This window comes from Pygocentrus nattereri, chromosome 19, assembly GCF_015220715.1.
Source record: "Pygocentrus nattereri isolate fPygNat1 chromosome 19, fPygNat1.pri, whole genome shotgun sequence".
Taxonomy (NCBI): domain Eukaryota; kingdom Metazoa; phylum Chordata; class Actinopteri; order Characiformes; family Serrasalmidae; genus Pygocentrus; species Pygocentrus nattereri.
The window spans coordinates 15,980,460-16,003,637 of NC_051229.1; the positions used below are offsets into that span (position 1 = coordinate 15,980,460).

The 23,178-nt window shown below is 40.2% G+C and overlaps 1 protein-coding gene across 1 annotated transcript in view; it reads left to right on the top strand.

Moving 5' to 3' along the window:
* arhgap45a (Rho GTPase activating protein 45a) overlaps positions 1–23,174 on the top strand; it is a 44,827-nt gene extending 21,653 nt beyond the window's left edge. The window contains exons 4-23 of the mRNA XM_017697133.2: positions 1,891–1,975; positions 3,022–3,094; positions 7,101–7,176; positions 7,337–7,471; positions 8,177–8,238; positions 8,429–8,539; positions 9,407–9,487; positions 10,534–10,713; positions 13,292–13,429; positions 14,740–14,930; positions 15,677–15,795; positions 15,950–16,048; positions 16,407–16,505; positions 16,988–17,151; positions 17,419–17,607; positions 17,884–18,021; positions 18,338–18,576; positions 20,354–20,591; positions 20,988–21,054; positions 21,156–23,174. Of these exons, the coding sequence (XP_017552622.1) occupies positions 1,891–1,975; positions 3,022–3,094; positions 7,101–7,176; positions 7,337–7,471; positions 8,177–8,238; positions 8,429–8,539; positions 9,407–9,487; positions 10,534–10,713; positions 13,292–13,429; positions 14,740–14,930; positions 15,677–15,795; positions 15,950–16,048; positions 16,407–16,505; positions 16,988–17,151; positions 17,419–17,607; positions 17,884–18,021; positions 18,338–18,576; positions 20,354–20,591; positions 20,988–21,054; positions 21,156–21,394 (2,723 nt within the window). The 3' untranslated portion in view covers positions 21,395–23,174. The remainder of the gene's footprint in view (positions 1–1,890; positions 1,976–3,021; positions 3,095–7,100; positions 7,177–7,336; positions 7,472–8,176; positions 8,239–8,428; positions 8,540–9,406; positions 9,488–10,533; positions 10,714–13,291; positions 13,430–14,739; positions 14,931–15,676; positions 15,796–15,949; positions 16,049–16,406; positions 16,506–16,987; positions 17,152–17,418; positions 17,608–17,883; positions 18,022–18,337; positions 18,577–20,353; positions 20,592–20,987; positions 21,055–21,155) is intronic.
* Positions 23,175–23,178: the final 4 nt, after the last annotated feature.

The window sequence follows — 23,178 nt, forward strand, 5'->3', positions numbered from 1 at the left end:
TTTATTGTGTATGTGGATGTATTCAAATGTAATGTAGTGGGTTTACAAGCAAAAATACACTTAATGGCCAGAAAAAAAAGTTTAAGTAAGTAATGCATCTATAACAGTAAATGAAGGTGGATAAAACTTCTCGACTTTGTCATCCCCTACTCATAATACATTGATATTGCTACATCTGACACCAGGGTAACAGCTCATTATTTATCTGCCAGTTTATTTTAGAGAGCAGAGACCACAACTATCACAATCTGTTTCCTAAACAAAGATGAGGAGAACAACGCCCACTCGTAATAGATTTCAGCCAAACACAATCTCTCCTATGTATTCTGCCTCAGGAAGAATAACCATATCCATTTCTAAAAAGTTTATAAGATATTGTACCTTGTACGTACTTGACCAGTGTAATAAATCCTCTAGATTTAGAAAATCACCAGAAATGACTTATCTTAATGAAAAATAAGGAAAAAGAATCACAAATCAAAGACAATATGAAGGGGTGAACATTTTTGAAGCCACTTTTTTTTTTTATCATCAATTCCTTTGATTTTTATTGTTTACCTACATTAGTGCCAGTAGTGCCATGTTTATAAGTGTAGATGTTTTATCCTAACATCCTTATACACCATGCCTTAAAGAGGAAATATGTTGGAGTTTGTTTTTAATAAACAAGCAAACAAGAATAAACTAACAGAATGTAGAGATCTTCACTTCTTGTGTACTTGGTGGAATTTTTTTTTTTTCAACTATAAGCATTAACAGCTTGCCGTGTTTAATTATATACTATTTTTGAATGTTCATTATCAAACTGATCCATATTTTCTTTGGATATTGCTGAAAAACATTAGTCTTTGGACCATGCATCAGCAATTGCAGCTTTATTTAGGTCACAGTGAAAGTAGGCCTCTCTGGAGCCTCTGCCTCTGTGCTCCCACTGATTTTGTGGGTTTTGTTACATGGCTGTGGAGTTGTTGTGATGGTGAAAGGTGAAACGGCTTCACCTCCTTTGGCTGAGCGTTGAAAGGTGCTGCATGTTTCCGGCAAATTATTTTGCATTTGTGAGTCGGTGCAGATTTTTTTTTCACCATTTTTTCAAATTAAGTCATTTCTAATTCACACCTGCTGTCTTAGCATTACATTGTAGAATCCAACCCGCCTAACCAGTTGCACTGTAGGATCCAACTTTCTTGAGCTGTTCCAGTGTAGAATCCAAACTTCTTAACCAATTGCTGGATAAGACCTTCTTAATCAATGACATTGTAGAATCCAGTTGTCTTAACCAATTGCATTGTAGGATCCAGCCTTCTTAGACAATTGCATTGTAGAATCCAGATGTCTTAATCAACTGCATTGTAGGAACAAAACCTCTGAGCCAGTTGCATGTAGAATCCAACCTTCTTTACCAGTTACTTTGTACCGGAAGCTCCTAAATTATCCTTGGAACTTCTTTCTTGTTTCTTGTAGTGTAAAGCTAATACCTGTCTGGTTTACAGTGGGGTGGTGATCTTTCAAGTTTTCAGTGTAACTTCAGCTTTATTTACCACAAAACTTTTTGCCATACATCTGTAAAGTCTCCCGAGGATATTACTGTATTATTACTGCATCATTTAAGACAGCTGTTCTTGCTTAATGGCTTCCTTTAATTACACAATAGAGGAAACTACAAGAATCACAAGAGTAAATTATAACAGCAAAAATTAATTCTAGGTAAAAAAAAATGGAATTTAAGAGGCAAATACCTTGGTAGCAACTCTTTGTTCCTTCTTTATATCTGAATTTTCACATTGCTGTTAGATGAAAAGCATTTGTTTGAGGTATTGTCAAACAGCAAGCAGAAGTTTGTCTGAGCCTGTTACAGACAGCTCACAGCTTTGTCTCATGTCCTTTGTGCAGGCTTCAGCTACGAGGGTAGCAATGAGGCACAGAAGAAGGACTTTGAGAAAGCCATCGAGACCATCGCAGTGGCCTTCAGCAGCAAGTGAGTGCAGCAGCATCTGGACCATAGTGATGCATTGAACTGACCTGATTCAAATGTTATTTCCATATCAATAAAAAAACATTACATCAACTCAGCTGTTGCTAACAGTACGTAAACTTAAAGGGAAAACAGTGTTGATGTCATTTGTTTTATTATTGTGGAAATAAGACACTTACATGACTTTTTTCAGTGCAGTGCTTTGACTTAATCATGTGCTCTTTAATTCCGTGTACCAACTTAACTTCCCTTTTCAGTTTGAACCTGTGTCACAATGTCAGTTATGACTGTTTCTAAAGAAGACAGTGAGTGCTTCCAAATGGGTGATGGATTCTCTGATTTTTTGTGCTTTTAACTCCGGATTTAGAAATAATGCAAAGGTGTCTGAAAAGGTGGCGGAAAATAAACACCTGATTAAATGTATGTTTTTCACTATCTTAGACATTTACTCTAAAGATTTGAGATTAAATTTTTAAAAATTGTTTGTACAACATATATAAATAGTAATTTCCAAAATGGTAAATGGCCCTTCCAACAAGCAGTTACAGTAACCAGAAGGGTCTCCGCATATGTTCTTCAACCTATTGAAAAAGTATCTCAGGTAGCTCTTCATGAAGCCTCTTAAGAGCATGTCAGGATTTTGGAAAGCTCAGTGTGCAGAGGAGCTGCTTTCAGGAATGTTGCATATAAGGAACATTTTGAAAATAATATGTAGATATTTTACTTTTGACTAATACTTTATGCAAAATGTTTTGAGAAATAACACAGATGATCACTCTGGGCAGCGTGTGAGAGATTTTTTTTTTTTTTGGGAATGTTTTTAGTGAGCAAGTGAGGTGTAGTGTATCAGTCAGTCAGTAGCTGGACAGATTGCCCTTTTCCTGTCTGATGGCACTTCAGTGTTTCCCTCTAATAACATTGTGTTACACACACACACATTCACAGGCGCTGTAGATCTACAAAGGATTTATCATCTTTGTCTCTTTCTCTCTTTTTGTCTCTGCGTACCTCTTTCCTTCTCCCTGCTTCACCTGTCTCCCTCTCTGTAGTGTGTCCGAGTTGCTGATGGGGGAGGTCGACAGCAGTACCCTTCTGTCTCTGCCTCCCACAGAGAAAAGCAGGGTAAGTAAGAACCATACCAAGCTCTAGTGAACTAAACTGAGCTCCAGTGAACTATACTGAGCTCCACTGAATTATACTGAGCTCCAGTGAACTATACCAAGCTCCACTGAACTATACTGAGCTCCACTGAACTATACTAAGCTCCACTGGACTATACTGAGCTCCACTGAATTATATTGAGCTCCAGTGAACTATACCAAGCTCCACTGAACTATACTGAGCTCCACTGAACTATACTGAGCTCCACTGAACTATACTGAGCTCCACTGAAATATACTCACATAAACATCCTCACATTCTCCAGATCCACAAAGCACATGTGGACTGGTTGGGCAAACTCCCATGAACCCTCCAGAATCCTGGAGAGGGTGAAGAGTTGGTCCAGTGTTTCACGACCAGGGCGGAACCCGCACTGTTCCTCCTGGATCCGAGGTTCGACTATAAGCCGGACTCTCTTCTCCAGTACCCCTGCATAGACCTTGCCAGGGAGGCTGAGGAGTGTGATTCCCCTGTAGTTGGAACACACCCTCCGGTCCCCTTTTTTAAAAAGAGGCACCACCACCCCAGTCTGCCAATCCAGTGGCACCGCCCCCGATGTCCACGCAATGTTGAAAAGGCGTGTCAGCCAAGACAGCCCCACAACATCCAGAGCCTTGAGGAACTCAGGGCGGATCTCATCCACCCCTGGAGCCTTGCCACCAAGGAGCTTCTTAACTACCTTAGCGACTTCGGCCTCAGTAATGGACAAGCCTATTCCCATGTCCCCAGACTCAGCCTCCTCACTGGAGAACGTGTCGGTGGGATTGAGAAGGTCCTCAAAGTATTCCTTCCACCGCCCAATGACGTCTTCAGTCGAAGTCAGCAGCACACCATCTCCACTATATACAGTGCTAGTGGCACACTGCTTTCCCCTTCTGAGTTGCCTGACGGTTTGCCAGAATCTTTTCGGAGCCGACTTAGTCACTTTCCAAGGCCTCACCAAACTCCTCCCATACACGGGTTTTTGCCTTGGCAACAACTGAAGCCGCAGATCGCTTGGCCTGTCGATACCTGCCAGCTGCCTCTGGTGTCCCACAGGCCAACCATGCCCGGTAGGACTCCTTCTTCAGCTTGACGGCATCTCTCACCTGGGGTGTCCACCACCGGGTTCGAGGATTACCGCCCCGACAGGCACCAACTACCTTACGGCCACAGCTACAGTCAGCCGCTTCAGCAATGGAGGAACGGAACATGGCCCATTCTGAGTCAATGTCCCCCACCTCCCCCGATATCTGGTCAAAGTTCTGACGGAGGTGTGAGTTGAAGATCAATCTGACAGGTTCTTCTGCTAGACGTTCCCAGCAAACCCTCACTATGCGTTTGGGCTTGCCTGGTCTGACTGGCATCTTCCCCCACCACCTGATCCAACTCACCACCAGGTGGTGATCAGTTGACAGCTCAGCTCCTCTCTTTACACGAGTGTCCAAAACACATGGCCGCAAGTCCGATGACACGACTACAAAGTCAATCATTGAACTGCGGCCTAGGTTGTCCTGGTGCCATGTGCACTTATGGACATCCTTGTGTTCAAACATGGTGTTCGTGATGGACAAACTGTGGTTTGCGCAGAAGTCCAAAAACTGAACACCACTCGGGTTCAGATCAGAGAGGCCATTCCTCCCAATCACACCCCTCCAGGTCTCGCTGTCATTGCCCACATGAGCATTGAAGTCCCCCAGTAGGACAATAGAGTCTCCAGGAGGAGCACTTTCAAGCACCCTTCCCAAGGACTCTAAGAAGGCTGGGTACTCTGAACTGCTGTTCGGTGCATAAGCACAGACAACAGTCAGGACCCGTTCCCCAACCCGAAGGCGTAGGGAAGCTACCCTCTCGTCCACCGGAGAAAACCCCAACATACAGGCACCGAGTCGAGGGGCTATGAGAAAGCCCACACCTGCCCGCCGCCTCTCACCATGGGCAACTCCAGAAAAGAATAAAGTCCAGCCCCTCTCAAGGAGATTGGACCCAGAGCCCAAGCTGTGTGTTGAGGTGAGCCCGACTATATCTAGCCGGTATCTCTCAACCTCGCGCACCAACTCAGGCTCCTTCCCCGCCAGTGAGGTAACGTTCCAAGTTCCAAAAGCCAGTTTCAGCAACCGAGGATCAGAACGCCAAGGCCCACGCCTTCGGACACTGCCCGATCCACAACGCACCGAACCCCTACTACTGCCCCTCCCATTGGTGGTGGGTCGATGGGAGGAGGGACTCATGTAACTCCTTCGGGCTGGGCCCGGCCGGGCACCATGAGTAAATGCCCGGCCACCAGACGCTCGTTGGCGAGCCCCTCCCCCAGGCCTGGCTCCAGGGTGGGGCCCCGGTAACCCTGTTCCGGGCAGGGTACACAAGTCCTGTTTTTGTGTCTTCATAGGGGTTCTTTATTATTATCTTCAGACGTATTTTGCAGAATGCACTGTGAATTATTCAGTAACTATGATTAAACTTATATGTAAGGTCTGTAGTTATGAGAGTGAGGAAGTGAAGTGTGACTCAGGCTCTTAGGGTGTAGGAGTAAGAGGTTTCTTACTGGTAATAGTTACAAGCCTACTGCTCAAATCAAAGCAGGAATGTTAAGTGAGACAGTTCCCCTTTTTGGCCAGTCAGTCATGAACCTTTCAGGTAAAGCAGTTAAAGTGTCAGCTCACATTGCACTTCAGGTTTTTGGTGCTGTTGGTAAAACGAAATGAACTTTTAGCCCTGGATGAGGAGAAACCGAGAGACATCCATCCGTTCTCCCTCAGCCAGGGAGGTTTAGCAATACTGCAAAATCTAACCAACCGTTTCCTAACCCTGTGTGCGTGCGTATGTGTGTGTAAGAGAGAGAGAGCGCAGGGCGGATGTTGTCGATGGCGTTTGTGTTTGTTGCTTCCTGCTGTAGGTTTCTATCATAGCTTCCTCTTTTCCTCCCTGACACTCATACAGACAGACTTCACTACCACACTTTGTACTGCCTGTGCTGCACAGCAGGGCAGGGATGGCCAAATATATATTGATTCTGTCTAGAGTAAATTAAATGAATTGTTCTAACACTATGCTTTGTGTTTTTAGTTTGTATTCTACTTGATTTCACTGCATTGGCTGAATTGAAACTGACAGTGAATAAACTGAAAGCCACAGAGCCCAACCCAACCACACCCTAAAAGTTGATTGATTCTAATGTTTCCCTGTAAGGTGTATGTATATGTTTCTTGTCTGGCCCCTTGCATGACTGAAAGTAACTTGTTTGTGACTAAAGAAAATAGATTTCTTCTTACTTTTATACTTACAATTCTGGCAAAAGTATATATTCCTCAGATGTGCTGAAATTTTAGTAGCGTATATAATAAAATATATTTTAAGCACATCCAAAGTTTCTCCTAAATGTTTAATACTGTGCTTCTTTTTTGGTACAGTCAAAAGCACGCTTTACAAATACATGAAACCTGCAGTGGAGGACTACTTACAAAATGGATGGTTCCTATTCTGAAATCTAATTAGCTGATATTCAAAGCTGTTGAATAGACTCAAAATACCATAAAAGCTTTGTGCTGTTCATGGAATAATCTTTGATTGTTATATTATTTTGCCACCATAACCCACTGTTAACAAACAACGAGGATCTGATTGTATTTGACCACAAGCACATTAGTGAGAGCAGGTACTAATGTTGGATCATTAGTTCTAGATCACAAAAGCCACTCCACCACATCCCAAAGGTTCTGAGTGGAGGTCCATCACACCAGAGCTGAAGCTACTGCTCTACAGCTCAAAGCTGGGGGGCTTTATGCCCCTCTGTCTGATGCTTGACATTGGGCATGGTGACCTAATGCTCATATGTAGCTGCTCCAGAATGTCCCATTCTGTTGTCCGTACAGTATTGTCTGTCCATGATTCTTAATTCTGTATCTGATGTGTGTGTGTGTGTGTGTGTGTGTGTGTGTGTGTGTGTGTGTGTGTGTGTGTGTGTGTGTGTGTGTGTGCGCGTACGCAGTCTATGGAGAACCTGTGTGGATCATCAGCAGGACAGGGCAAGGAGGGAGTGGGCCAGTGTGACCATGAAGACTGCAGTGAGTATCACATTTACACACTGCTCTCAGTTCACCTCATTTCTTCAATGCCTCAGTAAATTTTTAAATTCCTTATTCTCATTGTAATGATGTCATCTGAACTTGTAATACTACTGTGTTTTGTGTTTTTTTCTGGTTTGTATTTGTGTGTGCGCATCAGTGATGAGCCCAGAGGAGGTGGATATCCTGCTGCAACACAGTGAAGGTGGGGTAGACTCGGCGCTGTCCTATGCAAAAACCATCGCCAAGTACATGAAGGACATCATCACTTATGTGGACAAACGCATCGCTCTGGGTAACCAAATCTACTTGCTTCTTAAAGCTTTTTGTAGGTGGACCTACTGTATACCTCTACTCACTGGCCAGTTTTTCTGGTAATTGCTGTCTAAAATACTCACTATGTTGCTAAGTTAGGCTCAGCCTCAATAACAGTAACAACACTGCACGGCTATATCTAGTAGTAGGTTTTGTTTTGAGGTAGAATAGAACTGACTGTGACATAACACACACTGCAGATTCACACTGGTTTAAAAGTAGTTCCACAATTACTACTCTAAGATTATAACTGCTACACATATTGCAGATTCACTGGATTAAAATAACTCTAGAATGAATCACTATCAGTTTGTAAATGCTGCACACTGTAGATTCAATCCGCAATTGTTACTGTCAGATGGTAAATTATGCAGATTCATACCAGATTAAAAATCACACCACACCTATTGCAGACTGTTAAAATCTACACACACTGCAGATTTGTGATGTATTAAAATAGCTTCACAATTTTTACCATCACATTGTAAATGCTACATGCACTGCAGATTCAATCCACAGCAGTTACTGTCAGACTGTAAATTATGTAGATTTATGCTAGATTACTGTTAATTCAAATTTATTAATGTCAGAATTTAATCAGTATCTATATAATAATTCTGTGCCCAGTTGGCGTATTTGACCAACAGTTTGCTATAATGTGAACGTGTTTCTTCTTGGATTTTAGAGATGGAGTTTGCTAAAGGACTTCAGAGGCTGTACCAGCCGAGCAAGCAGAGCATCACTCAGGTACAGAGCATGAAGAACACTGTACTGTATGTGTAACCTATGGAGATATATGAGCGAATATATCTTCATCATTATTTGTCTAGTGAGTATGAATTGATGTTCATCATAATATGCATGCATGTGCTCTTTTCCTGACTCTCTCTCTCTCTCTCTCTCTCTCTCTCCCTCTCTCTCTCTCTCTCTCTCTCAGAACCACATGCCCTTGCTGTCTATCTTTTCTCTGGCTCTAGAGCAGGACTTGGAGCAGAGTATTGGAGTGCAGCAGTCCACGAACTCTGTCCTAACACATTCCTTTCTACAGGTAACACACAACAACAAGAATAGACAAATCCACACAGCAGAGCATCACTCAGGTAGAGAATACAAGGTTTACTATAGCCGTCCTCCTCGCTCTGACCCACTTTCTCACTTCGCATGTTCATAACAGTCAGTAACAACTGTGAGCTTTTCTGTAATCAGTGTTAAACTGTGTCAGTGTTGCTGTGAAGACTGCAGGTGGAATTTACAACCAGTCTCAACTGTCTCTGAAAACAATGATGTGCTGAAATGAGTCACTTTGTTTCTAAATGTCTCTTTCTCTTTCTTTCTCTCTCTCCTTATCTATCTCTTTATCTACCCACTGTCTTTTCTATATCTCCCACTTTCTTTTTTCTTTTTCTTTTTTTATTTCTCTCCTTGTTCTACTATTGTTATCTCTCTCATTGCCCCATTTTCTTTTTAATCTCCTTTTCTCACCTCATTCTCTCTATCTTTGCCTCCCTTTCCTTTTTATTTCTCATGGTCTTTTTGCTCTCTCTCTCCCCCCATACTTCTCTTTCTTTTCATCTTTCTCTCACTCCATCTGTCTTTTTCTCATTGTATCCATCACTCCGTCTATCTCTTTCTATGCTCGTTCTCTCTCTGCCTTTCCCATTCTTTATCTCTTTTTCTCCCACTTTCTTTTTCTCTTCATCTTTCTCACTCCATTTTTTTCTCTCCATCTCATTCTTTCTCATCTCTCTCCTCCTCTTTCTCTATTTCTCTATTCCTCTTTCCATTTTACTCTTTTTTTCCTTCTGTCTTTCTCTCTCTCTCTCAATATCCCCCTCTCCCTAAATTGCTTCATCTTTCTTTTTTCTTTTTCTCTATCCATCTCTTCTTCATCTCTCTCTATCTCTCTCTCATGCAGCCACTCCTGCAGCGTAAACAGGAGCATGAGAAGAAGCGAAGAGAGATAAAAGAGCAGTGGCAGAGGGCCAAGAGGAAACTGGTATACAGCTCCACTCTCTCATGTTCTTTGTCTGCTGGCTTCATTATAAACTTCAGCTAAGAATATACAGTATTTTGGCAGCCAACACAATAGCTTAAAACTGTTTATCTTGGCAGTGATGATGTTTTGGCTGTAAAACATTTAAATAAATACAAATAAACATCAATACAGTACAGTAATCATACTAAATAAATAAAATGCTTAAATGTTTTGTTTTTAAAAAGTATCTTCAATAAAAGAATACAGTCAGAAGAATGCAGACTTGGTTCCTCACTTACTGCTGCCCTAGTCATTGTATAGATTTCTTAAATTCCAACAACAGCTCACCTGATCTAATTTAATGAAGGATTGGTTAGCTGAAGCTGGTAGTGAATGGTAGCTGTACATACTAAACTTCCTCAAGGAGAGATTTGGAATTGTTTAAGCTAAAACACACACCAAGTCACAACGTATTGTTTGTTTGCAGATATATCTTGTGTTAATGTCTGAACAAATAAATGCGTAATGCTCAGATAAATAGTTTCACAAATCCTTGTCTCTTTTGCAGAGTACGTGTATATATACACACACACAAATACTTGAAACCTGAAACATTCTGGTATAAAATTGTTTCTCGGAAAACAGGATGATTTGGAAGTAGAGTATACAGCAGTAGTTATGGTAATGGGACTTCCAAAACGTTTAATGCCTCTCAAAGCTCCTTCACAGAAAGTTATTGCATGCAGTGACTGCAGATACGTTGCCTGATGCCAGAGACTTTTTTCACAGTAGATTTGATTTGTGATTTTAGCCTAAGCTGTTTGATATGCACTTACTGAGCACTTTATTAGGTATACCTTTCTTGTATGTACAGTCATTGTCCATTTTATCAGCTCCACTTACCAAATAGGTGCACTTTGTAGTGCTACAATTACAGACTGTAGTCCATCTGATTCTGGTGTAGGTTTTTTGATGGTAAACACACCACCACTGTGAACAGTTCTGTCTCTAGAAAGCAGCATTTCAAGCTTCAGACCACACTGAATGACTTTGATTACCTTCACTAGGCGGAGGCAGAAAATAACCTGCGTAAGGCACGACAGTGGTACCTGACCCGCTGTGAAGAGTATGAGAAGGCTCGTTCGGTGGCCAATAAAGTGGAGGAAGAGCACAGCGGAACAGGAAGTGGCTCCACCAACAAAGCGCTGGACAGGAAGAGACGACTAGAGGAGGAAGCCCGCAACAAGGTCAGCTGACTCCACACAGGAAATGAGACAACACCACACATGCGGTCACAGCATGACTTTGCCCAATCCAGTCATTTTTTCTGATTAGTTGTGTTTTGGACAAAGAAACAGTTTAAACGTTAAATAGTGACATGAAGTCTTCACCTCAGGTGCTGTCGGTATTGTGCTGGCTCAGCATGAACAGTGAGAAGCTCCACCCAGATAGAAATAATGACTTTCTTGTACGAGTCAGAGCCCCTGAAGACATTATATGTCTTAAATTATTTTTGTTTTCCTTACTGTTTAATTTTATAAATGTCATTTTGTAATTTTGTCAAATTTATAATGTAGTTAAATAGTGACAAATAATGACAAAATTTTTTTTAAAACAGGCAGAAATAAGGACTGTTTTCAGCAGAACAAGAAATTACACAGAAATTATATCATAAAATATATTGTCTTTTACAAATGAATACAAGCAAGGTATAGATTAAGCCAGGCTTTTGTTTTTGGTAGCAATACCTGTGACTGTTCTAAGAGTTAAAACAGAACCAGCGTTGGGGTAGTTGCACAAACATAACCCATTTCAAATAACAAATTATGTTCTCAAACTGCAGTGGGATTACTTTACTGATTACTTCCTAAAAAATAATCACATCAATTAAATCAATTAAATCAACTAATCAATTAAACACTTATACATTACTCACTTAAATCCAAAACATCTTTACCAGCTAAAAAGTACAATGAGAAGCCAGATATTCAGTACAAGATTTCACAAGAAATGGCAAATCAGAGTAAGCATCATCTAAAAGGCTTATAATATCCTTGCCTTGGAACAAGACAGCCTCAAAATAACATCTTTATGAATAAAATGTAAAATTTACAAACTTGTTCTTAATGAAAGTCGAGTCTAGTCAGTTTCAGTGAGGTTTGGGATCTCTCTTCTTGTATTTTAGTATATTAGAGTTTCATATTACCCTGGTTAGATGCTTAGAAAGGTTCTTGATAAGATTCTCATTTTGGCTTCCCATTCGAACTATATTAGTTACATCCAGTTGAATGTTTTCCCTCCAAATCTCCACCAACAGTTCTGTATATAAACGGAAAAATTCATTATTATGTAATCTACTGTTGGATTCAAAAAAGAGAAAGAGAGCCATTGTTGCTCCTCTGTACTTTTGGAGGAAGTTACGTTTGCTGTTTGAGATGAAAAAACTGCTGTGGTCACACTCATTTGCATAAAGCTGATATCTACTGAACTTGGTATCCATGGATCACTGCAGAGTTCTCTATTGAAATGAATAGGATGCAGTGAGATGAAGTTGCAAGTGGGCATGTACTGTGGCGCTACTTCATTACAGGATAAAGGAATTACTTTACTGTAACATGTCACTTTGTTTTACCCTGAATGCTGTTTAGCACATTTATACATTTATGAAGGAAGTGGGGCTGCTGAGGGTGCTAAGGGTTGCTAGAATATAATAATAGCTGCTATAATAAAACAATAAGAAGAAGGAGGAAGAAGTTCTAATGGAAGATCTGAGCCCCAACTGCTGCATTGTTTTTAAAAAATAATGATCTAACGTAATAACATTTTATCAAACGTTGTCAGAGATTTATCAACCACCTCCCACTCAGTGTGCATTCCAGTGTTAAGTGTCATTGTGTGACACAATAGGTTACCTTGCCACATATCAACAATCTGTTTTGGCGCCAGTCAATTCATTTGCCTCATGTTTGTCCAGAGCCAAGTGGCAGAGAGAGGATGTGCATCAGCATCATGTCTTGCCTCATAGCATGTTATGGTATTCTGTTTTATGTAAGTTAAAAAAAAAAGAGGAAAAGAAGGCAAATGATGTTGCATGACATCACATACACTCACCAGCCACTTTATTAGGTACACCTTGCTAGTAAAAGGTTGGACCCCCTTTTGCCTTCAGAACTGCCTTAATTCTTTGTGGCATACTTTCAACAAGGTGCTGGAAACATTCCTCAGAGGTTTTGGTTGGTTGTTTGAGTTACTGTTGCCTTTTTATCATCTTGAACCAGTCTGCCCATTCTCCTCTGACCTCTCACATCAACAAAGCATTTTTGTCCACACAACTGGTGCTCACTGGATACTTTCTTTTTTTCTGACCATTCTCTGTAAACCCTAGAGATGGTTGACCGTGAAAATCCCAGTAGATCAGCAGTTTCTGAAATACTCAGACCAGCCTGTCTGGCACCAACAGCCATGCCACGTTCAAAGTCACTTAAATCTCCTTTCTTCCTCATTCTGATGCTCGGTTTGCCCTTCAGCAAGTTGTCTTGACCACCTCTACATGTCTAAATACATTGAGTTGTGGACATGTGATTGGCTGATAAGCTATTTGTGTTAGCAAGCAACTGAACCAAATAAAGTGGCTGGTGAGTGCTGCTTAAAATTTCAGCCCCCCCAACTTCAAACACTTTACTGTGTTCTTGTTTATAAACTTTGCAAAACAGCAAGATTTGAAATAGATGTCGTGGAAGTCTCTAAGTTTGTCTCTGTTCAGTTGCAGCGTGTTCGGTCTCTCTGAGTGTGTGTGTGTGTGTGTGTGTGTGCGCGCGTTCACAGGCAGAGGAGGCTGAGGCCACGTATCGAACGTGTATTGCTGATGCCACCACTCAACAGCAGGACCTGGAGGATGTGAAGGTGAACGTGCTCAAACAGATACAGGATGTCATCAAACAGAGTGACCAGATACTGCGGGCGGTGAGACTCCTCTTAATAAACACACACACATAAACACACGCTACAGTCTACAAAGTACAAAAGTAGAGAAGCAAGCAGTGACTTTTTTTTTTTTTTTTAATTTTTTTTACAGTTTTAAAAATAATTTACAGTTAAACACGGCACAAGGTACTTACTTGTATCCCATTTAACCAAACATGTTTGCAGTGGTATACTCTTATTCGAGAGTATTCTCACACAGCATGTTAGGACTGTTTCACACATTCTACTCATGTGTGATATGAGTGATGCAGTGACAATGTAACTGCTAGTACTTGCATGCACTGGCTGTTCACACATACACTGTTTGCACTGTTGAATAGTACAGCAAGGAAGCTCTGCAGATATTTTTTCCCCAAATGAATATGTAATAAAATATCTAAAATGAATTATTTTATGAATATAAAATTCATAAAATAATACTATACATTTGTTTAGGTGAATCATCTGATCTAGGACCTGTTTCAGTCAGTAAAGTCAATGTAAAGAAGAAAGAAATATGATCATAAAACTCTGCAGGAGAATCAAACAATAAGTTAGTTGCACAGTCCTACTGCATGCATTTATTCTTAATAAATATATTCATGTTAATGTCTGTCTCATGTTGCATCCAAATTTCTTTATAGGTAAGACACTGTCTTAGTGCAGCTCAAGCTATTTCATAGTGAAAATCACAACTGTGTTAGACTTATTTCGCTTTTTTTGGACCAGTGATTCCTTAATGAAAAGGTGACAGTCATTTGTGCGTCAGTTTCTCAGAGGCAGATTAAATGTAACCGGACAAAAAGGGATTTTCGGTAGTGAATCATCACTGGTTTTGCCATGCCCCAGCTACCACCACCTGCCTTGGACTAGCTGCCCACCCTACATTGACGTTTTCATGGACTCCTAGCTATTACTACTACTAATACTACTACAATTAATATTAGTAGTATAATAACTTTGTAGGTAGCTTGACCAGAGGAGGATGGGTCCCCCCTAGTGAGCCTTGGTTCCACCTCACCTTTGAGGGAGTTTTTCCTTGCCACTATTGCCCCTGGCTTGCTCACCTGGGGTTTTTTTACATTCATGTTAAAACCTTGTCTTTACTGGAATTATGTGAAGCTGCTTTGTGACATCAGTTGTAAAAAGCGCTTTACAAATAAATTTGACTTGACTTGACAAATTTGACATTTAATCTAAAACCAGGCTTGATTTGCTTCTAGGAACCTGATGAATCATTTAATTTGAACCACTTAAGTCTGTCTAATTGGGAGTCTCTGGGTGTTCCTCTTTGTCTTTGCTGTTTCCAGTGCACCATCTCGTACTACCAGATCCTGCATATGCAAACGGCGGCATTGCCTGTGCACTACCAGACACTATGTGAGAGCTGTAAGCTGTATGACCCAGGCCAGCAGTATGCTGCTCATGTCAAAAACCTGCGCCTGAGGGCAGAGCCCATCACAGTCTACCAGTTTGAGCCATACTCCGCCTCCAGCACACAGTGAGTTATTCTCGAACAGCATTAAAGACGTTTGTTATTACATCATAGCCAGAGTTCAAACTGAGGGTGAGACTTCCAGGTCCCAGACTGTAAGAATGAAGGATCACTCCAAAAAAGGGGCAACATTAAACTTAGTGGGTCCTGTAGTCTTTCCTTGAAAAAAATGTAAAATTTCTGACAAAATGAATGCCCTCACACAAGGACGATCTCTTTTCCTGTGTTTTTGTTGGGTTACCCATGAGATTCCTCCCCTAAATAAAACTCTAAATTCACCCAGCTCTAATTTGTTATGTAAGCATACAATCTAGAGCGCTGAGCCATGTAGGTCTGATTTAAAACTGAAGAGGTTTAAAGCTGAAGTGCATGTGGTTTGCACAATACTAATTGTTGTCCATAAGCATCCTTTAATTGTTATCTATATTAGCCTTGTCCAGTGCACAACTGTAGAAGCAAACGTAAGACACTAAGCATGTCTTGGCTAATTAACTATATTCTGTATCGCAGGAAACACCCTGGACAGGCGTGTTCAGTGTCTAAGCTGCCTAAATTAGATTTTATGCTTAATTATAGTTTTTGGCATCTGACTAAAATTTGAAGTGTGAATATGAATTCAGTTTTCTTATGAACGTGAACCATAAATTGTTTCTTTCTTATTCTGTTTCTCTCACACTGAATGTGAGCTGTGGTTTGTTATAGTAAAAGCTATTAGTTATATGTTAAAGTTTTTTTTTTTTTCCTTCATTTAGTCCTGCTCGTTTACGCCATGACAGCCTAAACGAAGACCAGCGGCACAGCAGTAATGAAGCTCCAACCACCAATGAGGAGGCAGCATCTGGAGATGGGGGTGTGGTCAAGCACAGAAGAGGTCATAAGCTAACAAATTTTTACAAGTTAGGAGAAAGAGTAGAGAAAGAAAATCTGTTAGTGTTAATCCGGGAAAAAATGACCTTCACTTTTCCAACAAAACCAGCTTTTATCAAGGCTTAATAATTCAGGAGTTTACTGTTGACTTTCTGCAGGTCGAGGTCATCAGGCTCATAAGTCTTGGCCCTCCACTCTGAGTGACACAGATAGTGTGGGAGGAGGAAGTGGCTTGGGCTCTCCCACCACCAGCACAGGTACCGGACAACATAAAACCTAACTACTAACACAGGCTTACGTTTTGTCTCAGTTCGTAATGGTCAATTTTTATAGATAACACTGTCAAAAACTATACAACTATTTATTACCATATATTTATTGCTTTGCAAATGGATAGCCAGGAATGATGAGAGAGTGGCAACCTATGCTTAGTAGGTTTACTCAATGATTTTTCAGTATACATTCATTTGCTTAGGTTTAATTTTTGTGCCATGCTTGCTTGATCCCTGTGCATAACTGTAGTGCCTATTTTATATTAATGTTTATTAAACTATGTGATGTTTTCTGACTTTCAAAGACACTACAGAAACACTTAAGGTTTGTGTTCCATTACAGGAGATATTTCTAAGGTTCCACGGCCGGTGTCGGCTGGTACCTTGTCATCAAATGAGGACATAGATGAACAGGACAGTAATGTAGCTTCTTTTGAACAAAGTGAGTTTGAAAATTTCTTTTGCAAAAATGACTAATTTTTCATCTTTCTTCAGTATTTTCACAATGTTCACTGTTTACTTGCTATGAGACATGCATCATTGACACGTCACATAGCCATTTATAGATTTAACATTTGTGACTAACTGAAATTGTTAAACATTTCATTACATTACATTACATTACATTACATTTAGCAGACGCTTTTATCCAAAGCGACTTACAAATAATGTGGTACATAGAACAAACATAGTCAGGCCTTAAAGGAGACCAAAGGGTAATAGCGGGGTAGAGAAGGGAAGGAGGACAAGAAGGAGATGAGGTTGGTAGTGGTTAGATTTGCAAGAGGCAGAGTAACTGAAATTGTCAAAGTCCATATTTTGGTCATTTCAGTGACTATGTACCCCTGAATGGAAAGCTTGTAGGGTAACTTGGGGAAAGAAGCCCCCCCGGGTACATTTTTACTGTGGTTTGTATTGTGTTAGGTATGAATGGAATTGAGCCAGAGATGACTGTGCCCACTGGCCCATTTCGAAACGTGGGTCTTTCCAAAGCTGCCAAGACACATCGGCTACGGAAACTCCGCACTCCATCCAAGTGCCGGGAGTGTGACAGCTACGTGTACTTCCAGGGAGCAGAGTGTGAGGAGGTGAGACAACATGTACACACATATATGCACCATGACCTACAGAGGTCTGATTTGAGATAAGCTACTGTTTAGCCACAGCTGCATTCTTCCGATTGGGCTGTGAATGTCATTAACAGATTTTAGATCACCTCTTTCACTCTGATGATTTAGACAGTAGGTACCAGATCGGAAAGGTAAATGGTTTGGAAATAACCATATATTTGATTTAGAGAATAAATATATCAGCAGATCCTAATGTCTTACCATGCATTTTGTGTTGTGTTGCAGTGTTTCCTGGCCTGTCATAAAAAGTGTCTGGAATCCCTGGCAATCCAGTGTGGTCACAAAAAGTTGCAGGGCCGACTGCAGCTGTTTGGCCGAGACTTTGCCCAGGTGCTGCAGGGCAACTCAGAGGGAGTGCCCTTCATCATCAAGAAGTGCATCCAGGAGATCGAGAGGAGAGCACTCAGGATGAAAGTGAGTAACAACAAAGAAGAGGAGGTTGTTGTATGAGGATAGCTGAAGCCATCAGAGATACTGATTGCATTTTTAACCTTTTTCCTCTTCCCTTTTGAAAATATAAAAATGGAATTGTTGTGTTACGTGCAATGAATGTTCAGATTGTTTTATAATGTAATTGTTATAACGTTATATTATCTGATTTCCAGAGGTTTTTTTGCTTGTCTTTTAGAATTTCTTTTATCCCTGTTTACACAGAGTTGCTGATTTGCATTTGTGTGTGTGCTCCTTTAGGGGATATACCGTGTAAATGGAGTGAAGACTCGAGTGGAGAAGCTGTGCCAGGCATTTGAGAATGGCAAAGAGCTGGTGGAGCTCTCTCAGGCTTCTCCTCATGACATCAGCAACGTGCTCAAGCTCTACCTGCGACAGGTGAGAAGAACTGCAGTACAAGCCGAATCTAACCGTCCATTTATAGTCTGTATTGACAGGCATGAGTTTAAACTTCTGACCTTTTGGATGCAAACAACCTCAGGGACACGGTTTGTAACTCACTCACATTTAGCAGGCTAAAACAGAATTCCCCTGCTTGCAATGAGCTATGAGGGAATAATTAAACTAAATGTAAAGGTTTCATGTTGTACACACCATGGGGGACCTACAAGGACCTACATCTTATAATGAAGAGGAAAGTACATGAGTCTAATAGTCCGTAGTAACATTCATCGCCTTTGCTCCTTCTCTTCAGCTCCCCGAGCCCATCATGCCATTCCGTATGTATAACGATCTCATGGGGCTGGCTAAGGAGAGCCTTAACTCTGAGAGTCCAGTGGGAGGAGAAGGGGCTAAAGGCCCAGAGCTGGAGGACCTGGGGCCACAAACTGACCCAAAGGTGATCACTCTGGTGGAGAAACTCAGAGACCTGCTTAAGGATCTTCCACCTGCCAACACCGCCACACTGAAATGTATTGTGCGGCACCTGCACAGGTGAGACACATACCTAAGGGCTAAAAAAAATCTGATTCGTCTATCATATGGGTCTTCAGTATGGTAGATACAGTGTCTACTGGCTGTGGTATAGCGTAGTGGGTAACACCGCTGTCTTCCATGCATCTTGGCAGGTACCACTCCCTATAGCAATAATAGTCCTTGGGCAAGTCTCCTAACACACTACATTTGTCTACCTCTGTAACAAGATTAAATTTTAAGTCACTCTGGATAAGATCACCTGGCAAATGCTGTACGTGTCTAAGGATCTTAATTTCACTGTACTACACACGATATGTTATACTAAATCCTGTATTCAGACAATAATATAGTTTCATGGCTCTGGTTAAAGTGATCGCTTGCGGGGGAACAATCAAATGCACCTTAAACTAATTGGAGTTGATCCACAAAGGCATGTTTGGTGTCAGAAGGGAAAAAAAGATAACACATGGTGTATTTTCTTTTTAGTTTTGTCCATTTTTATAGACCACATTATGTTATAGTTTCTGGGAGTGATGTGTTCAATATGACAATATTTATCATCAAACAAATTTTGTTGTCATGGTAAACAATATTCTTTTATGAGCATATTGTGGATATCGTCAATACTTTAAGAACTGACCAACTCCTCTAGCCTGCACTGAAATGAGCCTGCACTGGTTGAACACGCTCAGCGCTGCAGACAGATATCATGCCTGTACAAAAAACTGCCTCTGTGGTATGCTGTACGTTTTAGGACATCCTCCTACAACAGCTTCAGGTTTCAGACTGAAAAACGACTTTGGTCTTGAGAAAAATATATGAGTAAAAACGTGTCAGCTTTCATTCATCAGATGGAACAGGCCATTTCAAATGGCCTAAGGCAAATTGGCTTCAGAGAAGAAGGCAAAGGGCTAAGCTTAGCAGCAACAAATTCTCAGACAGTCAAGTTTGTGTGGCATTTGCAATTCTTTTATTTCTTACTAGATTAATTACAGTTTCTTGGGCAAATTAAAGATGACAGAGTATTGCCACCACAACTTTTACTGAACTGCGCTTGATTTTGTTCTTTTATTTGACAAAGATTAATACTCAATTTGTTTGTTTTCCCGTGTCCACTTCACTGTTAGGGGGATGTAATGCCTGCGATGCAAATATGGACATTTTTATGAACTATCCAAAATGACCAGTGAACCTGTGCTTTTTAACGTTGAATGATGAAATAGTGGTAAATACAGAATACATATATTTTTTGGGTTCTAATTTTGTCTTACAATTCACTGCATTTTCCTCTCAAATCCAAGGTCCGATCTCATAAACTATCATAAAACAATGCCTCAGATATTGGCAGCATATTCACTACAATTTCATGTAGCAACTTTCTGTAATAAAGCTTTTAGAAGCATTAAATGTCTCAGATGTCTGGTTCCCATCAGCACCACTAAGTTTTCTGACTTAGTTTCTCCTCAACGCAACATTTCACACCAACACTCTGAATGACTTTGTTTATATCTTAATTATTTAAACATGTAGAAGTTTCAAATAGAGCTTGATGCAGTTTGATGTAGTGTGTGTGATAATTTAGACATGCGGTTTACATGATGCTATCTGTATAAGCTATCTATTACATGTTAGCCTCATTAGCCTTGTAGCTGCAAGGCAAAACTAAAGAAGCAAACTTCAGAAACCAATCAGGTCTTGGCTGATCAAATACATTTGGGGTAAATGTAAATTATACTTTTTATTGAGCTATGGCTTTAATATCAGATAACTAATCTCTGTGGTGTTTCTGTCTCAGAGTGGCTCAGCTGGAGCAGGACAATAAGATGAGCACAAGTAATCTGGGTATCGTGTTTGGGCCAACGCTGATGAGACCCAGACCCACAGGTGCCACTGTCTCACTCTCCTCTCTGGTAGACTACCCGCACCAGGCCCGCATCGTGGAGGCCCTCATCATCTTCCAGCAGCACATCTTCGTCTCCTCTGAATCTCGTCCCCTCTCCTCTTCCTCTCTGATCTTCATGTGCCAGGGCCAGGTGAGTGGAAAACAGAATTTGTAAAATTGTTTTAAGAAATAAAAAAACAACAAAAATGGAGAAATTATATATATATATATATATATATATATATATATATATATATATAAATCATCGTCAGGTTTGTTTATGTGGCGTCTATATGTATTGTTTTGTATAAAAATGACAAAACTGGACTATGTTCTGTACTTTTGTCCACTTCTGTAAATAACAGTATATCCTACATTGTCAAAAAAAGTAAGTCAATACAGTTTCAGCCAAATGTGTAACGATTTAGGCCTGCAGTTTGCACAATGCCAACCAATTGGATGAACCAATGCTTTTAACTAAATAGTGTAAAAGTGGTACATCTTAGTAAATCTTAAGTGGATTAAGTCAATGTCATTTTTTTTGTAGGAAAGTCCTGATGGAGCTCAAGAAGGTGAGGAGGAGCAGAGCATACTGATCACAGAGCAGGACTGTGGTGAGATAATAAAACATCAGACATCTGACAATATGGCATCTTGCACAAGGTCAAAATTCGTAAGCACAGTTTACCTGATTACCGGCTCTGTACTTGTGCAGGTAACTCTCTGGGTTCGTCCGGCTCTCGAGAACGCTTTCTGGACTCTGACTCCGAGGCTGAGGAGTTAGGCAAAGTGAGCAAACAGCGCCCACCTCTGGTTAGCCAGGAGAGTGAAACCAGCACAGAGGATGACCAGCTGAGTCCCAGAGTCAGCCTGGACCTCAGCACCATCGTACCAGAAACCATCCCAGAGCAGCCTGTCAGCACACCTGACTCTGAACCAGCAGATTCCGAATAGCTTTCGGATCATTAGAGAACTACAAATGGGAATCTATCTGCAATACTACCATGGTAATATTTTTGATGGCTTAAGTATAAAAAGTGTAAAAAATGGCCAGTCCACAGCCAGGACTCGACTAATTTTTTGTTGTTTTTGTTTATTTCTAAATGTATCCTCTATATTTGAAAGTTGTTTCAGGCTTATTTCCAAAGAGATATTTTGTGATGTTTAATATTCTATAATGACCTTAGGACAATATTTCAGTCATCTGAATTGCATTCTCTATGCGCCTACTCTATAAAGCAGATTCTGGAACATCGTTGATGGTCCTAGTACAAATATTATGCTACAATAAAAGCACTAGAGCACACTCTAGAGCTAGAGTACAGCAGGATTATTTGAATAGGTTTACTACTGATACTTAAACTACATTGCTGTACATCTCAAGATCAGTCTACATTACAATTTTTTACTTTTTGTACTAAGTTATAGTTTATACCATTTATATTGTTGGATTTCAGTATTTTATTACCTGCCAACATCTTTTAATTCATCTGCTTGATTTCAGCAAGACATTGTTTGGAAGATATTAGTATTTTTTCCGCATGAGTTTTCTATAAATGACAAGAAAATTATTTAATCTTAACTTGGGGAAAAAATGTGTATGATATTCTATACGTTTGTATTTGCGGTATTAGCTTACTGCTGGTCAGTGCGCTACATCTGATACCTATATTGACTATCCAGCAGATTTTCAGATTATTATTCAGTACATCACAGCATACATATTTAGAGAGGTTTCCCTTAAACAAATATTCCCCTTGGTATATTTAAATCATATTTTATGTTTTTTTTTTTTAAATATTGTGTTTTACTTGTTTTTACTGTATATATATTTAGGCCATGGTCGAATCTGCTACTGTCTCTAATTTGTAATGTTATATGTTAAATGCAAGATGTTCTAAAGGCAATTGGCACTGAATTTTTTTCATTTCATTCCGCTTATGTCTGCTGTATCAAAGTAAACTGGAAACCAAATCCTTAATTGTTAAACTCAGGTATATAATAATAATATATATTGAGATCAACAAAGACAGCGCCCTGGTGTTCAGCTAAACTCTTTAAAGTACTGTTCGGAATTTTTTTTTTTTTTTTTTTTTAACCTGATGTGGTTGTTAAGACATTTTATATTGCATTGCAAAATGTTCTGTAGATGCCAGATGTTTTCAATATAGAATTACAGTAGCATTTGTTAATTCACTCATTTGGGTCTAAAATATACTGGTGTTAGTTTGTCTTGTCTAACTCCTTTACTTTAAAAATGAGGTTTTACGTACTTCAAGAATGGACTTTTATCATAAGGTCACAGGTACGGTTTCTTTCTGATGACTTCGCCACGTAGATCATAAGTTTTCTTGATCTTGTAAATCCCTTCTCCTTCTACAGATCCACTTTTCTGCCATTTCTTAGACATTTCAGACAGTGGAAACTGAGCTGGAAGCTCTTTGATATTTTGTTATATTGTTTTTCTGCTTTGTAGACATCAGTCAGCTTCATTTTCAGATTCCTAGCCAGCTTCTTGGAGGAGCCAGTGGTTGTTGATTGTTAGTACAAGGTTTGAAGAGTGAGAGAATTTTTACTCTGAAATTCCTAATGAATCCCTGCCTGGATGAGCCAGTTAACCCAGCGACTTAAGTGAAGTCCTGAGACTTAGCATGTGCAAAATTTGACACCATCTATTTGTTATGTACTATTTTTTTTTTATTTAACTTAATCAAATATAAGAAAGTACATGGTATTAA